The sequence below is a fragment of the Schizosaccharomyces cryophilus genome (assembly GCF_000004155.1).
Source record: "Schizosaccharomyces cryophilus OY26 unplaced genomic scaffold supercont4.1, whole genome shotgun sequence".
Taxonomy (NCBI): domain Eukaryota; kingdom Fungi; phylum Ascomycota; class Schizosaccharomycetes; order Schizosaccharomycetales; family Schizosaccharomycetaceae; genus Schizosaccharomyces; species Schizosaccharomyces cryophilus.
In genome coordinates this window covers 260,057-275,091 of record NW_013185624.1, presented here as the reverse complement: position 1 = coordinate 275,091, position 15,035 = coordinate 260,057, and the positions used below count along the sequence as shown (strand labels likewise).

Sequence of the window (15,035 nt, the reverse complement as noted above, 5' to 3'; positions counted from 1 at the left end):
TCTAAAAGAATCCTTCTAGTTCTTGTGTTCTTTTTTTGTTTATTAACGTCATTTCCTTGGGATGCGCTATTTTGATGATGGGTGGTACTTTGTTGGAAACTGAAGGCTGCAAACTTAACCAGTGCAATTACCTACATCTTTGTTGAAAAATGTCGCGCACCGTATTACCAAGCTTAGAGAGTAAGTGTTTACAAAACAAGGCTGTGGTTGATATTTGTGGTATATGTTTAGATGCATATTGAGTGTATATCGTTCAATCGCCAGTAATTCAGTCGTTTAAAAGAGGATCCTGACTAACTTTATGTGTAGATTTGGAGGATGACGATGAATTTGAGGATTTTGCTACAGAAAGTAAGCATTCGTAATGGGAAATTGAGCTAACAACGTGCAAGACTGGCCCATGAAGGACACAGAACTCGACACCGGCGATGATACCCTCTGGGAAAATAATTGGGATGATGAGGACATTGGTGATGATGATTTCTCTGCTCAGCTTCAAGCTGAATTAAAAAAGAAGGGAGTCGCTACGAATTAAGAGTTTTTATCTAAGGAAATCAAAGTACTCTTTGGCTGAAAAGCCATGACTATGTTGAAAAGAAGCCCTTTGTATCGCTTTATGATTCCTATTAACTAAGAGGGTTTATACACGTTAACTAGTACACTCTTTGAAGAGATGAGCACAAGGTCTGATGATGTGTTTATGCGATCAAAATAGAAATACATTATGATAGAAAGCCAAATGAAGCAACCCTGTAAGTCTTGTTGTAGAGGTAGAAATGGATTGGATAAAGAAATGTGAGAACTGCGCACGTCTTACTGTTGAAGGGACATCGCAATTTGTAAGTTTCTGTGGACGAATATTATAAGAGAAGTGCTTCAGTTGTACAGAAAAAGAAATAAAGATAAAATAAAACCCAGAAAGGAAATAGAGCATGGCATTGATAAGCAAAAGCACAACAGATGATTCAAAGCCGGTTCTATTAAGTAATATGATCATAATCAACATACAGCATAGTTTTGAAGAAAAAAAAAGAGAGAATAAGAAGGGCATTACCTCATGAGCCCTAAAAAGAAATAGTTTCATGGGCCTTAGTCGTAATTGTCTGCGTTTCCTTGCTCTAGTGCTTCTTCCATAAGACGAAATGTAGCACGTAAAGGAAGTCCGACAATATTGGAATAATCACCTTGGATGGATTCTACTAAGAGAGCACCGAATCCCTAAATCATTATTAGTCAGCAGTTCTACCAACGTAATGTTGAAAAAGTTCAAATACGTACCTGAATTCCATAGCCACCAGCTTTATCAACACCTTCGCCTGAACGAACATAGGCTTCAAGAAATTCATCTGAAAGAGAAGGATCGAATTTTACTTGGGTTTCTTCCAAATGAGTTTTCATAACGTAGCCAGGATGAATAGGTACATCCATAGGCACGATAACAGAAACGGCAGTAAACACCTTATGTGGTTCTCTTGAGTCTCGAAGCTTTTTGAGGATGGATAAATGATGTTTAGGATCGGAGGGCTTTTCAATAATTTCGCTATCCAATATCAACACGGTATCGGCAGCAATGACAATCTCTGGGGAATCTTCTTCGGTGGCCTAAAGAAAAACAGAAAGTGTTAGATTTATTCTTAGACGATAGTGTGTGTGTGTTTTTTGGTTAGTTAGCATACCAAATTCTGATAGACAGCTAAAGCCTTTTGAGAAGAGGTATCCGCAGCATATTCCCAAGGAGTAATGTAGGCAGACTTGGCCAAATCCTCAGCGAATCCAGAAACAGATATCTCGATGTTGGAAAATCCCTAGATCAGGAATAAATTAGCAAACGTTTATAAATTCTCAACGCCTCCAGAGACATTGTTGCTTTTTTTGATAAAAGGTTGTGAAATTTAACCATACGGACGAATGGACGATTAGATTAAAATTCACTTTGGAATTCTATTCGTCTTTCTACAAACAATTCTCTTGGCTTCTATGAATTATGTTGAAGGGCATTTCACGTCAAGGACGAACCCAAGTTTCCCCAGAAAAAATCAACAGAGACAGATATAGATCCATGAATGGAGTGTTTCTACTTACCATTTGACGAAAAAGTTCCTTTCTACGAGGTGATCCAGAGGCGAGAATGACACGCTTGTCTTTTAAAAGTCGATGCACAGGGGTATCCAGAGTGAAATGAGATTCATAAGAAGGAGGAAGGGCGTCCATTGTTTCAGCAAATGAGTGAATTTAAAAGGAAAAACAAAAGCGAATTGCAAAAAGAAAAAGGAAAAGACAGGAGAAAGAACGTTGGAAATATCGTGAATGCTTTTATTTGGATGCATACCGCGGTTCGATTAGTTTCCTTATGTAACATACTGCATATGAACGACGAACAGTGTGGATTGTGAAAGTCAACAGGATGCCAGAGAAGAAAGAAAAGAATTCTGCTTAAGGTAATGTAAAATAAAATAAAAATAAAAAATTAATATGTTTACCCAAGATAGAATCGCTAAAGCTTGGAACTTTGATGATTCCTTTCACGCGTCTCTGAGACTGGATTTGTTTGTAAACAAATAACCTAAACAATGTGGAAAGATGGAAGCGCGACATTTCAATTGCAAATAAAAATATTGTGAGAAACATGATGGTGATAGCACATGCTGCAGCTATGGTTCCATTTCTGAGCATTTGAATCTATAGCTTTAAGGAAAGTGTCATTTTGAACCATAGTGAATGCCCATTCGTTCTGAGTTAGATTCGTTGAAATAGAGTAGATTTCTGTCAGTTGCAGACTTAAAATTTCACTTGGATTTTACTTATTCGAGTCGTATGGCTTTTGCAACCAGTTTATTGAAAAACGATGAACAGTGAGTTAATCTACCTTTCTGTACTCCTCCAAAGCAGGGGTGATAAAATTGGCAAACATGTTTATTTACCTTAGGAGATAGGTCTTAAATGCTCAAATCTTATACAGGAAATTTATCTGAGTCAGTTCTGCTATTATGGTACAACCATAATTGAAAAGTCGGAATTTTTTTTTTATGATTATGAAAAGAGATGTTTATGCAAAACCCTTAAGAACATTGCCAATGGACTCATTCATACTATGCTTAACTTAGTCGAGAGTCGACTTCAAAATACCGAGTATAGCAAACGAAACAATCATTGATGCTTTTTATTTATTTAGATTTTTTTTATGTACTTTCTTCTCTAATTCCTTTGGATTCGTTTCTTATAGTTATACAACAATGGCGGCGCGATTATTGTTTACATTGGGTCTAAGCTGACAATTTTAGTAGCAGCAACATGTTTAGGATTCGTTCAAAGTTGAAACTTTTTAGATTCTTCTTGCTTGTCTGTACACCTTACTCCTCAATCCACTATTCCTACTTGTTGCTGCTAGAGGTTAGCTTGTGTTTAACTGCTAATATGATTACTGATCATTGAACAATGTCAATTCTTCGTAACTTGGTCTATTTCATTTATTAGCTAAATTTGAAGTGTTACCGTTTTAAGGAATTTCTTAACAATACTATTCATCTGCATGAAATGAAACCCCCCCGGGGGGCGCCGGGGGAATATGAATTTTGGTCATAGTGATCAATGGTAGAATGTCATTTCAGTACTTATAGAGTACTTGCGAAAAACATGGATAGGAGGATTCAAACATTCGAGTTGAACTTGCTGAAAACAAAAAACCTACGGTTTTGATGAAAACGTACTTCTTTATTGGATCTCATTTTCATATCAGATCACAAAATGAAAGATGAATACTTGGATAGATGGATTCTCAAATCAAAAAATGAGCTTTTTGTATAAAAAGCTCACTTTTTTTGCGACATGTAAAACCCTTTATAAACATGAAAAACCTTCGCTTAGATTAACTTAAAACAACCTTAACCTTATAAAATATGGTCAAGTCAAAATATCATCGTTTCAATTCAGCCATGTACTCGGAATCTTTCGATATTTGTTTTAAATTGTCTTTTACTTAAGTGTGTGTTTGAAAAAATAAGGTTGATAAGATCCTTTTTCGCTGGTTCTAAGAATTCCATAGTAAAAAAAAAACCCAGAAATTATCGTACACGAACTGGAGCTCGAGAGCGAAAAAGTCAAAAGTATATTTTAAACATTAGAGTCACTTCTTACACTTGAAAAATTGACTTGATATGGAAAAAAACATGCATAATCTGATGATTTCTTGTGACTAATATTTCCTTCTTAGAATGATATCATACTCAAGTATCACAGAATTAAAAGCATGGAAACAACTGCTACTAGGTAAATAGTGAGAGTACTCCAGTGCGGAAATGTAAAATAAGGATAAGCAGCGTACCTTTTTAGATTGAAGTATATGAAACTTGCATTTTACAAGTTTTCTATATACTGGATTGTTTTGAGAGGTTGTGCTATTTGGAATTGTCATCATATACTTTTTGTTGATTTAGTTACAGTTTAGGAACCCGAGGACGCGATTGCCAAAGAAATCAAAAGTTTCATGATGAGTGCTTCAGAAGAAGACATTGAAAAACGCGAGGTAAAGGAGGAATCGAAAGAAGGATCCAAAAAAAGTTCGAAAGATGAAGAAGAGATTGAAATTGACGTTTCAAAACCGGTACCTCCTTCGAAAAAATTGATGCGTAAACTTCGTAAAGCTGGTAAAATCGACAAGGAAGGAAATTGGACACCACAAGCATTAGAAGAAGCCAAGAAAAAAGAAGAAAAGAGATTGAAGAAGATCGAGACGAAATATGGTTCAGGAGAAGAAACACAAGAGAGCAAACGTTCCCCATGGGGAATTTGGATTGGTAATCTGAGTTTTTTCACGACTCCAGCCATTCTTAAAGAGTTTCTCGTTCGAGAAGCAAAAGAGAGTGTTGAGCAAAATGATGAGATTTCGTTTGATTTTACTCCAGAACACATTACCCGTATCCATATGCCCATGTCAAAAGAACATCGTAACCAAAACAAGGGATTTGCCTACATTGACTTTGATTCGGAAGAAGCTCTTAAGGTAGCATTGCTGTGCACGGAAAAGCCTTTGAATGGAAGAAACGTTTTGATTAAATCCAGTAATGATTATCAAGGGCGGCCTTCAAAATCGGCCAGTATGCCTTCAAAAACCATCGCTAGACAAGAATCTAAAAATCCCCCTTCCGCAGTTATCTTTGTAGGAAACCTTCCTTTTGATGCTACTGAAGATTTGTTGAGAGAGCATTTCGGGCAAGCCGGTAACATCCGACGAGTGCGTTTGATGACCTTTGAAGATTCTGGAAAGTGTAAAGGATTTGGGTTTGTTGACTTCCATGATGTAGAGACTTCCATGAAGGCGATGACGATGGGTCATGAAAGCTGGCGTCTTGAATACGGTGAAGACAGATCGAAGCGTGGCCGTAAGGCATCTGCTTCTGTTGCTCGTACTGACGATCATTCAGAAAAACGAAGAAAGAATTTCGATCCCCGTGATATTCGACCAGGAGCTTCTTTGGCCAATGCTGCACGTGGCTCTATCGGCATCAAAGAACCTACGGGTACAAAGATTACCTTTGACTAATTGTTTGTTCGCTACAAGAAACCTCCCATGGTTAAATATGGAGAGATAAATGGGTATATTTAGGAAAAAAAAATTAATAAAAAAAGGGGCTTTCGGATTTTACTTGTAAGCGCAAATAATTGTAGAAAGTTTTTATTTTATTCATATACTATGGAATCAAGCATTCATAACAATCTTTACAATTTTACGAAAATGCAAACAAACGCAAGCTGCATTTGTTTCTGCGCAAGAATTATTTCTATCTTTCCCTACATAAAACTTATTTTCCCTACACTTATTTGCTCTGCATCGTAATCAGAAACTACCCATCCTTTGTTTACGGTTTTCGCAGTCACATTTTTTGTAAACATGCACGTCTTCTAGTGACCCAAAAAAGTAAGTCACAAATAATATATATAGGGGAAACGACACTTGTCTTCTTCCATGTACGTGGTCAGTCCACGTAAAGCTGGATTATTTGGTATATCACAAGCTTTGTATTTAATGGAAAATGTAAGTTCAAAATGGAAGTGAGGAAATATGCGTTAAAATAGGTAGAATACGATTGCAATGTCTGCATTGTTTTTTACCAGGATGAAAACTATTGTTAACCCAGCTCACTCGGAGTATATACGTTGACGAGTTTAGCATGTATTATCTGAATATTGTTTTTTCCAATTTCCTCTCCTCTCCATTTTTTTCTAGTCTATGCGAAGAATTCGTTACTAACATATTCTAGTGTAGAGGATGATTAGTATGATAAAATTTTAATTGGTTATGAATGCTGTAGAATAGTTGAACACTGACTAGAATTAGAAAAAAGAAGAAATAAAAATGTGAAATAGAACAATGAGTTGAGATGTGCTGTGTATCTTGGGAAAAGTATAGCTGCAATGGTAGAATTCATGTAGAAGGATTAAGTATATAAGAGAAAGGTGCGTTTTCGTTGCTGCATATGAAGTGAAACCTGTGGAACAAGCAGTTGCTCAAGTAGCCGTTTTCTGCGTTGCTTTTCTTCTTTTCATTTGTTTCCAGAAGTAGAAGAAAATCTATAACGATCTTTTGTTTACATTTTTTAAACGAGGAATTCTAGTACGTTCTTGATTTCAGTCTTACGTATCCCTTACTCTAAACGTAAATACCCTTCCACGAAATCGTAAATAAAGTCATTTTCCTTTTACCTCTATTCTGCCTTTGTAAGTTGATTTTCTTTATATTTAGGAAATTGTTTCTGGATTTTAAAACAGAGTAAACAAACAACAGATCGTCTTTAACTGTGTTGTGCTCTGCTGTGCTTCTTGAGAGTTTCTAACAATTTGGTTTCGTCGCTCTTTACCAAAAAATATGTTTGCTCGTTTAGGGGCTAGATACAATGCTTTGTTCAACAAGGCTCCCATCTCTACTATGTGCTTTACTGCTGGCACGCTAGGTGGTCTTTCAGATGTTCTTGCCCAAGGAATCACTTATTATCAAACAAACAAAAATGCAGTTGTAGGCTTAAACGGAGAAAGAGTATGTTGAAGTGAAGAAACTCCTAATTGAATTTGATATCCGGAGTCGAAAAGTTCCTGGATGCAAATTTATTTTGCTTTGACGATGATGTACATTTTACTAACAAGATTCAAGATACGTTTTCATCCAGAAATTCCAAACCTTGCTCGTGTCCTTCAATTTATTTCCTTTGGTATGAGAATGGGTCTTTTTTTTTCTTTTGCTGCTCTAACACTTCTATAGGTTTTGCTATCTCTCCCTTACAATTCAAATGGTTAAAGTTTTTGTCCATAAGATTTCCTGTGGAAAAAGGAGTTAGCAATGTAGTTGTTCGAGTTTTGTTAGATCAAGCCATCTTTGCTCCTTTTGGTACTGCCTTTTTCTACTCTTGGATGGTAAGTTTCTTTCATATGGAATTTTCGTGTACTGGTGGCCGATTACTAATTCTTTTTAGACGATAACAGAAAAAGGAAAAGGATTCAACGATGTTCGTGAAAAACTAAAGAATCTGTTTTTGCCTACTCTCAAGGTATGATTATGACTGATGATTTAGTAAAAACAGTGATTAACCCAAAACCATAGGCAAACTATCTTATTTGGCCTTTCCTTCAATCTTTTAACTTTTATCTAATGCCATTACAATTTCAAATGCCGTTTGCTTGCACATGTGCTCTTTTCTGGTAAGAATCCTTCAGTCAATTCATGTTTGATGAGAAACTAATCCATTATCCATATAGGAATACATTCTTGAGTTTGAAGAATGCGGGATCAGAAGAAACGGAATTACAAGAAATTGAATTGTTTTAATCATGATTTATGATGATATCTTGTTTATACTAATATCGACAACTTCGTTATTTCTAACGAATACCCCTGTTTTGTAAACGACTTTTTCTTGATGAATGCAATTGAATAAATGATTAAAAATTAGTCTTAATATACAAAAAAATTCCGTATATAATCACACAAACAAAAGAAAACTCGGCTTCATAAAGGAAATGTCCGTAAAAGTAAAGTAAATCTATCGCTTTTTATTTCCTCCAGTAGCTTTCGTGTCACGTTTCCGTTTACCGCTCGCTGTTTTGCCGGCTTCAGTAGACTTTTTTGGACTAGAAGGTACAGGTTTGAAAAAAGAATCTAAGCGGCCCTGAGGTACGGTTTTTGCTGCTTTCTCCAGTCTGGAAATTCCTAATCGAACACGATCCTCATTGAATCCTTTTTCGGTCACAAGGAACTTAATTATACCTTCTGTGTCAGGGCCTTTCCACTTCAAGTCCACTTGATCACCTGGAATTACTTCAGCTTCCAAGAACAGCCTACGTGCATCGTCATAAGGCCAATCTTCTGGAATGGGAAATTTCGATCGGTCGGCTTCTTTGACAAATTTTTCAAGACTGCCGTATTGACGAATTAGTTCTATTGCTCTTGCGGGTCCAACACCGCGAATTGGATCACAATAATCACATCCCAGTAATATACATAAATCCACAAATTGCTCCACGGGCATGTCCAATCCTTCTAAAGCTTTATCCAAATAATATTCACTAATAGGTTCTTTTCTTTGCTCGCTAAAGGTAAGATGACGAAGAAGAATGGGAGCTCGAAAACATAAAGTGTCCATATCTTCTGAAGCAGCAGCATAAACCTTTCCAGATTTAGCTAACTCTGCACATTGAGCTTCTGCTTCGCAAGGAGCAGTTACATATGGAATCCCCATCAAGTCAAGTAAACGTTTGGCTTCTTCATTGTGTTGGCGCGTGACTTTCACTGTTCGTTTAGCAAATCGATCCACCATTTCCGCAGTACCGACTTCTTTTGCTTCTTCTTGATCTTCTCTGGCCTTTTGATGACGAGAAACTCGCTTCGCTAATTCGCCAGACTTCAAAGTCGGAGGTTTTCCATCAAACACAAAGCATGGCTTAATGCCATTATCAACAATTCGTAGTGTTCGATAAAACATTCCCATCAAATGACTCGTGGTCTCTCCCTGTTCGTTCATTAACTGTTGACCGTCCTGTCCACGGACTTGAATGAGAAATTGATAAAGACTCATAGACCTAGAAACCATTGTTAAAAATATGTCATACTTTTTGCAAACCACATGCAGAAGAAAAGTTTCGATCTGCTTTCTTTTTTTTATCCACATACGCGTCGATAGCTACCTTTCTGCCAAAATAGTTTTTAATGTCATTGTGTTTTACACTTGAATTAGCGTTATCCGCCAACACCTGAGCGAGACCTAAATTGGTCAGTATATCTGGACCTATACAAAACAGCTTGCTGTTTCTTTTCCTTTACCTTTGATTCCCATAGTAAACAATGCACAGCAGCTCTTACTAAGAGACCCTAGGATTTTCAAGCCGTCAAACTAAAGTAAACTAATAAATTTTAAACAAATACGAAAATAAATTTATCACCAAGCTCAATGTAAGAGAAAGTTGTATTTGCCAACGGTTTTCCTTGGCAAAATGTGTTCAGTACTTCGTAAAATGGCTGGTAAACTTGGGATAACAATGTTCTCTTCAGGGAGTGCAGTATGTCTCATTCGTAAACAAACAATGCTTGAATTTTCTCTTGTTATAAAAAAGGCTCTGAAAAGATCAGTAATTATTAGGATCTATTTGCAGTTCTTTGATTCAATGCGACATTTGGCTCAACATTCACGCATATTTAGGCAGTTTCATTATGCGTAATTTCTGTAATGGCTTCGAGTTTTCAAGAGTGTGGAGAGAGTTTCATTGTTAGCAGTTGGTTATAGTTCCTTATCCTTTAAGTTGAGGATGGAAAATGGCTAGAAGCTCCTGAGCTTGTTTATAAACGCGCTCGCAATACTGTTCATACCAAACCAATGGAGGATCTTCAAACTGGTCAGTTGGACTTGTTTTTCTGTTCCATATGAATTAGAATTGTAAATTTAAAAATCCCAATACATAAATTTTTCAAGAAATTTGGAACGCAACGTATTCGATGCTGGTTTCATTTTAGACAAGGAAAAAACATAACTTGAATATTTTTCAAAAAAAAGCCATTCACAATTCTATCATTTTGATTAGAAGTGGCTTTTGGGTCTTTAATTGCGTTCTCCTGACCGTTTTTACTTCGTTGGCTTTCTTCTACTTCTTAAGACTAATCGAGTTGGCTTCCGAAAACGCTTAAAAAATGTTTGGAAAGAGATATAGAGACAAAGAAACAGGTATAATTTACGATGAAAATGGAAAACCCTGCAAAAGTTGTAACATATTCTCCTCATTTCAATCCGCTACGACTGGAATGAACGCTAGGAAACAAAATGCTGTTCCTTCAAAAACAGAGTCGCCAATGACGGATATGTCTGAATCTCATACAATTTCAAATGAAGTACCAGACTCCGTATCGTTTCCTAGATTACCAGATGTTGCTGAGTTAGGCCGTAGCACTTGGACATTTTTACATGCCATGGCTGCTAATTACCCAAAAAAACCCACCACTGTGGAGAAAACCAATATGTCAAGCTTTTTATATAATTTTTCCAAATTCTATCCTTGCTGGGCTTGCGCCGAAGATCTTAGGATTTGGATGGCTAAGGATGGAAACGATCCTAAAGTGGAGGATCGAGAATCCTTATGTCAATGGATCTGTGAAGCCCATAACGATGTGAATGAGCGTTTAGGAAAACCGGTTTTTAATTGTGATATATGGGCTAAGAAAGCTGCCAGAATGACGGATGAATAAACGTGCTTGATTTCTCAATTGTGCTCTCTCCCGCATTGTTTCAGCATAGTATTTAAAATACGTTTAAGATTCTTTACTTTTACAAAGCAATTGTTTATGAACAACCAACATACGAGATGCCATTCAACAGGAAAGTGCTGAAAATCAGTTGAAATGGAATCTAACTCTTCCAGAATGAGAGCCAGTTTTTATTGCATTATTTACCTAACCTTGTACTTACGAATTTTTGACTTTCTTTATGAAAATACAACATGAAATAAACTACTTTTCTCCTACACAACTTTTCCACGAGAAACCACCGGCATAAAGAAGAAAATATCATTAATTATAAAAACCTGTATCATGCAAAGCTGTCAAACGACTCTGTTTGGCATAAAGTTATTCAAAACAAGAGCAAAAAGTCGTAAGCAAACAGTACTATTTTGCAGAAATATGTTTTGTAAGTGTTCTATTTAATTTATTTTTAAACTTATTTTTCTTCTTCAATTGAATCTTTATTCTCATAAATAAAATATTAGAAAACCCTAACATAAGTATAATAAGCAGAAGAGAAAAACAGACTCATAAAAAATTCTAAAAAGTGATCATACTAATCCATAGTTTGCAATCGTATGCGACAACAACTAGCCCCAACTTTCAAAAAGGAAAAGGCAATGAATCCGTTTCTAATTATTCGTTCAATCAAGCATGCATTTTTGGAAGACTCGATTAACAAAAAGATAGACGAACATACAGTCGATACTTAAACTTCTTACTCGCTATTAATACCTTCTATCTCAAGTGTTGATTGCATGTAAATAGAGCTCGGTATTATCAAGGATTCCTTGCTCGAGATTTAACTGTAAAAAGCTTGACAAAATGTCTACAGGCTACCAACGAATTATTTCATTATCGTAACTTCCGGCCTTGAAAAATAGGTTTGAACAGCAGGGTCCTTTTTATAATCAAGCTATCGTCCATATTATAATTCTGAAATGAGCTGAACGGTCCTAGAGTAGACGGATCAAATTCTGAAAACAACTCTTCTGTAGCGAAAAAAAAATAATGGCTGATAATATCAATGTAAAATAGAAAGCATTAAAGCAACTTATTATAGTTCCAATTGCCCTCCTTATAACGAGAGTTTTGTATTATCTTCGTATCCGCATATTTAAATATCATAAATTGGAATATTGACAACTAGACAAACGAAGGTTTGATACATATTGTCAGCTCAAACTCATTCACCATTGCCTAAGATCGGGTTCCCTACTAAATTCTCGGCCAAGAGTAGCAGTATGTAATGACCAGAAACTGAAGTAAAACTGTTACGAGGGTATCCCAGTATATAGGCATTAGTTTCATTAACCATTCCACATGTTTGATATTATATTTGGATCCCCAGGAGAATAAATTTGCTGACGAAAATATCAACTTTAAACGACGGTTCACGTTAATAAATACAAAGAGAAAGAGAAAAGATGGTAAATTAAACATGGGTAGTAGCTATAAATAAATACATAACCGAATAGTAAACATTTAACATCACAGAAAGGTTTCGTTATTTCATGTCATGTCCCAAGGTTCAAACTTGGAAACTTATAAAGTAAGCAAAAGATCAACCAAGTCCTTAGGAGATGGCAAGTGATAATCCGCAAGCGTCGACTTGTCCGTTAAACCGATATGTACACGATAGGCGGTTATTTTCGAGTTTCCTATATTATAGTCAACTTGTTTGCCATCTATGCTTGACATAGAGGGATCAACATAATCAGTATCATCACCAACTAAATTTGAATGTACAAAATAATCGAACGGCATTGGTAGGAACACTTCGAACATGTTTTCATCAGTTCTATCATCACCTGCGCAAAAGATAAAGTCAGTTTTTCCCGTTCGTTTTAGGATTCGTTTGACAAGGGCTCCTTTATTTAGGTAATTGGGATGAACCTCAAGGAAAAACTTTCCTGGACTAATTTCAACGTCATGCTGTTTCAACAAACCCTCTAAATTTGTTTGACATTCTAAACTTTGAAATCTACTGTAAGTTGAGTTTGCATTTTGGTAACACCACGATAAGGAGTTCCGTTTTTCTTCAATGTATGACCCTTGAGTTCGTTCAACGTAGTACTGGAATATATCCCGAACAGTATCTTTCCATGATAAATCTAATTTTTCCGTATTGTTGTACCAAGACCTTGCCATAGGTGGGCGTATGATACTACCATGTTCTGACGATAAACCTAATTCTGAAATGTCACCCATCCAGTCTTCCATAAAAGCTTTTGATCGCCCAGAGAGAATCCAGATAATATTACGGTTGTCAGAAACAAGTCTCTTTAAAGTACGCAGGACTCGATCAGTTGGTGCTGCATCCAAAGAATTCCTAGCGGCTTGGATTAGTGTTCCATCATAATCTAAAATAAATAAGCGTTTTTTTGCTTCTTTATACTGCTTTTGTATATCAGATAAAGTTAACAAAGGGGTAGTCATTCGACTTTTGACAGAACGAATTTCATTGCCGGATCTGCTAATTAGCTTGTAGATCCATTGTTGTGACGATTGTGAGGTGGCCTGCATCCACAAAGAAGAAAACTTTTGCTCTCTATCTTTCATACTTTTCCTTAAGCAATCATTAATAGTATCAGCAAATCCGGTATAATTGTAAGGATTTACTACACTAGCAGAAACTAATACCTCTGCTGTACCAGAAAACTCACTTAAAATAAGTGAACCTTTGTTTTTCTTTTGACAAGCGACAAATTCTAAAGCCATCGTATTCATGGCATCTCGTATTGAAGAAACACAAGCAACGTCGGCGGCACTGAGTAATGCAAAATATTCCTCGGCACTCAAAAGCTGATGGAAGTGGTGAATGGGAACGTAATCTAGCGAACCAAATTCACTATTAATTTGAGTAACAAGATTTTCCACTTGCATTTCTAAATCACTATTGTTGTTCCCTACAGTAGAGCTGGTAATTTGAATTAAAATCACTCGCTTCCTCCACTGCGGATACTTCAAAAGGAGCTGACGAAATGCTCGAAGCTTGTGTATTATGCCACAAACCTTGTCCAGTCTATCACGACCAACTATGACTTTCATATTTTGATGATAAAGATGACGAAGTTGGGAGACTTTGGACTGGACAGATTGCTTATTACATATTGAGTAAACACGTGGCACGTCAATATTCACATGAGATGACAAAATGGCTGCCCGAAAACCATCAGAGGTGTCAACATGAGAAGAAGAAGTGATTTCCAGACCCAGTGCATTAACACACGTACTTAAGAAGTGCCGTGCATAAGAGTCAGTTTGAAATCCAATTACATTTGAGGCCAGAACACCATTCAAAATCTCAGCCCGTTTAGGAAGGCATCGAAAAATTTCTGAAGTGCAAAAGGGAACATGAAGAAAAAAGACAATATCTGCATCAGGCAATCGTTTCCGGATTAGCTTTGGTAGTAAAAACAAAGAGTAGTCATGAATAAGGATCAAATCGCCAGGACGATAAATAGATACGATGTGGTCTGCAAAATATTGAGTCCATCTATTAAAGTCTTTCCACCATATCTGTTGCTGAAAGCCATCAATTGTAGGGATTCGGTAATGCAGTACATCCCACAGAACATTATCTGCGTAAGTTGGACCCTCTAATAAGCGATTCGAACCAACGTCTGAAGCGTAGTTCAGGACCTCAGAAGGATCCTGTATAGAAGATACAGGAGGAGAACCGGGGGCAGATTTTAATCTCAGCTTTCCCCAAACAGGGACGATCTTTGAAATGATGTTCCGATCCTTGTAGAACTGATAGGCCTTCTCTAGAAAGGACGCTTGATCTTTCGGAGTGAATATGGTAGATGAGGGGGATCGACGCTGCGAGCTTAACACATTGGAAGATGAATTGACATTTACCACCGCCGACGAACTCATGGTTTCATTCTGAGTTATTTGAACGGCACCAGGAGAAGCGACAAAGATGCTTTCCCAAGGAGAATCTGAATTTCCCAAAGATGCTATAGCTGAATACAGGGCGGCACTGCTACTACGAGGCTGGAAGCTCCATTCACGACTTCCTTTGTCGATGGAAGCTTTCAGCTGAAAGTTTCGAGAGACATTAATCACTCTATGATAAGGAGTAGCAGGTCCATTCTTTTGTGGCTCCGAATGCATCGAAGGGAACTAAGGCCAGGTATAGATTGAGTAGGAAAAAACCGGATATTGCAAGGAGAACACACAAGACTCAAATAAATTCAATTACAATGAAGGTAGTGTTGTCTCAATTCATTTAATTCGGGACCCTATTTCCAAGTAAGAAATATAGAAGTAAGAG

At 36.8% G+C, this 15,035-nt stretch overlaps 7 protein-coding genes across 7 annotated transcripts; 4 read left to right on the top strand and 3 right to left on the bottom strand.

Annotated features, from left to right (window-relative positions):
- The first annotated feature begins 121 nt into the window (after nt 1-121).
- Nucleotides 122-1,213, top strand: SPOG_03697 (mRNA export protein Dss1). Its single transcript, XM_013165961.1, has 3 exons — nt 122-180; nt 310-351; nt 393-1,213. The coding sequence occupies exons 1-3, from the start codon at nt 150-152 to the stop codon at nt 533-535; spliced, it is 216 nt and encodes a 71-aa protein (XP_013021415.1). The 5' UTR covers nt 122-149; the 3' UTR covers nt 536-1,213.
- On the bottom strand, nt 486-2,303 carry SPOG_03696 (maf-like protein). Its single transcript, XM_013165960.1, has 4 exons — nt 2,083-2,303; nt 1,677-1,805; nt 1,279-1,602; nt 486-1,218 (listed from the first exon to the last, which is right to left on the bottom strand). The coding sequence occupies exons 1-4, from the start codon at nt 2,209-2,211 to the stop codon at nt 1,090-1,092; spliced, it is 711 nt and encodes a 236-aa protein (XP_013021414.1). The 5' UTR covers nt 2,212-2,303; the 3' UTR covers nt 486-1,089.
- A 2,043-nt stretch (nt 2,304-4,346) lies between these two features.
- SPOG_03695 (RNA-binding protein Rnp24) lies at nt 4,347-6,387 on the top strand. Its single transcript, XM_013165959.1, has one exon. It carries the CDS (start codon nt 4,484-4,486, stop codon nt 5,537-5,539), a length of 1,056 nt encoding a protein of 351 aa, XP_013021413.1. The 5' UTR covers nt 4,347-4,483; the 3' UTR covers nt 5,540-6,387.
- A 100-nt stretch (nt 6,388-6,487) lies between these two features.
- On the top strand, nt 6,488-7,995 carry SPOG_03694 (Mvp17/PMP22 family protein 1). The gene is made up of 6 exons (XM_013165958.1): nt 6,488-7,030; nt 7,145-7,202; nt 7,253-7,404; nt 7,464-7,538; nt 7,592-7,689; nt 7,747-7,995. The coding sequence occupies exons 1-6, from the start codon at nt 6,863-6,865 to the stop codon at nt 7,814-7,816; spliced, it is 621 nt and encodes a 206-aa protein (XP_013021412.1). The 5' UTR covers nt 6,488-6,862; the 3' UTR covers nt 7,817-7,995.
- Nucleotides 7,838-10,620, bottom strand: SPOG_03693 (FEN-1 endonuclease). The gene is made up of 3 exons (XM_013165957.1): nt 9,308-10,620; nt 9,158-9,248; nt 7,838-9,066 (listed from the first exon to the last, which is right to left on the bottom strand). The coding sequence occupies exons 1-3, from the start codon at nt 9,318-9,320 to the stop codon at nt 8,031-8,033; spliced, it is 1,140 nt and encodes a 379-aa protein (XP_013021411.1). The 5' UTR covers nt 9,321-10,620; the 3' UTR covers nt 7,838-8,030.
- Nucleotides 10,000-11,112, top strand: SPOG_03692 (sulfhydryl oxidase). Its single transcript, XM_013165956.1, has one exon. The coding sequence runs from the start codon at nt 10,169-10,171 to the stop codon at nt 10,718-10,720; it is 552 nt and encodes a 183-aa protein (XP_013021410.1). The 5' UTR covers nt 10,000-10,168; the 3' UTR covers nt 10,721-11,112.
- Nucleotides 11,113-12,298: 1,186 nt separating this feature from the next.
- On the bottom strand, nt 12,299-14,875 carry SPOG_03691 (trehalose-phosphate synthase Tps2; the record flags this gene model as incomplete). Its single annotated transcript, XM_013165955.1, has 1 exon — nt 12,299-14,875. One exon carries the CDS (start codon nt 14,873-14,875, stop codon nt 12,299-12,301), a length of 2,577 nt encoding a protein of 858 aa, XP_013021409.1.
- Between the last annotated feature and the right edge of the window lie 160 nt (nt 14,876-15,035).

What these genes read in the sequence shown, in the direction of transcription:
- SPOG_03696 (XM_013165960.1), bottom strand. Translation starts at nt 2,211, where the DNA reads ATGGACGCCCTTCCTCCTTCTTATGAATCTCATTTCACTCTGGATACC. An exon ending in AGGAACTTTTTCGTCAAATG is followed by an intron (nt 1,806 to 2,082) that starts GTAAGTAGAAAC and finishes TTCCTGATCTAG; the next exon opens with GGATTTTCCAACATCGAGAT. An exon ending in CTGGTGGCTATGGAATTCAG is followed by an intron (nt 1,219 to 1,278) that starts GTACGTATTTGA and finishes ATAATGATTTAG; the next exon opens with GGATTCGGTGCTCTCTTAGT.
- SPOG_03694 (XM_013165958.1), top strand. Translation starts at nt 6,863, where the DNA reads ATGTTTGCTCGTTTAGGGGCTAGATACAATGCTTTGTTCAACAAGGCT. An exon ending in CCTTCAATTTATTTCCTTTG is followed by an intron (nt 7,203 to 7,252) that starts GTATGAGAATGG and finishes ACACTTCTATAG; the next exon opens with GTTTTGCTATCTCTCCCTTA. An exon ending in CCTTTTTCTACTCTTGGATG is followed by an intron (nt 7,405 to 7,463) that starts GTAAGTTTCTTT and finishes AATTCTTTTTAG; the next exon opens with ACGATAACAGAAAAAGGAAA.
- SPOG_03697 (XM_013165961.1), top strand. Translation starts at nt 150, where the DNA reads ATGTCGCGCACCGTATTACCAAGCTTAGAGA. An exon ending in CGTATTACCAAGCTTAGAGA is followed by an intron (nt 181 to 309) that starts GTAAGTGTTTAC and finishes CTTTATGTGTAG; the next exon opens with ATTTGGAGGATGACGATGAA. An exon ending in TGAGGATTTTGCTACAGAAA is followed by an intron (nt 352 to 392) that starts GTAAGCATTCGT and finishes ACAACGTGCAAG; the next exon opens with ACTGGCCCATGAAGGACACA.
- SPOG_03695 (XM_013165959.1), top strand. Translation starts at nt 4,484, where the DNA reads ATGATGAGTGCTTCAGAAGAAGACATTGAAAAACGCGAGGTAAAGGAG.
- SPOG_03692 (XM_013165956.1), top strand. Translation starts at nt 10,169, where the DNA reads ATGTTTGGAAAGAGATATAGAGACAAAGAAACAGGTATAATTTACGAT.
- SPOG_03693 (XM_013165957.1), bottom strand. An exon ending in AGAAAGGTAGCTATCGACGC is followed by an intron (nt 9,067 to 9,157) that starts GTATGTGGATAA and finishes AATGGTTTCTAG; the next exon opens with GTCTATGAGTCTTTATCAAT.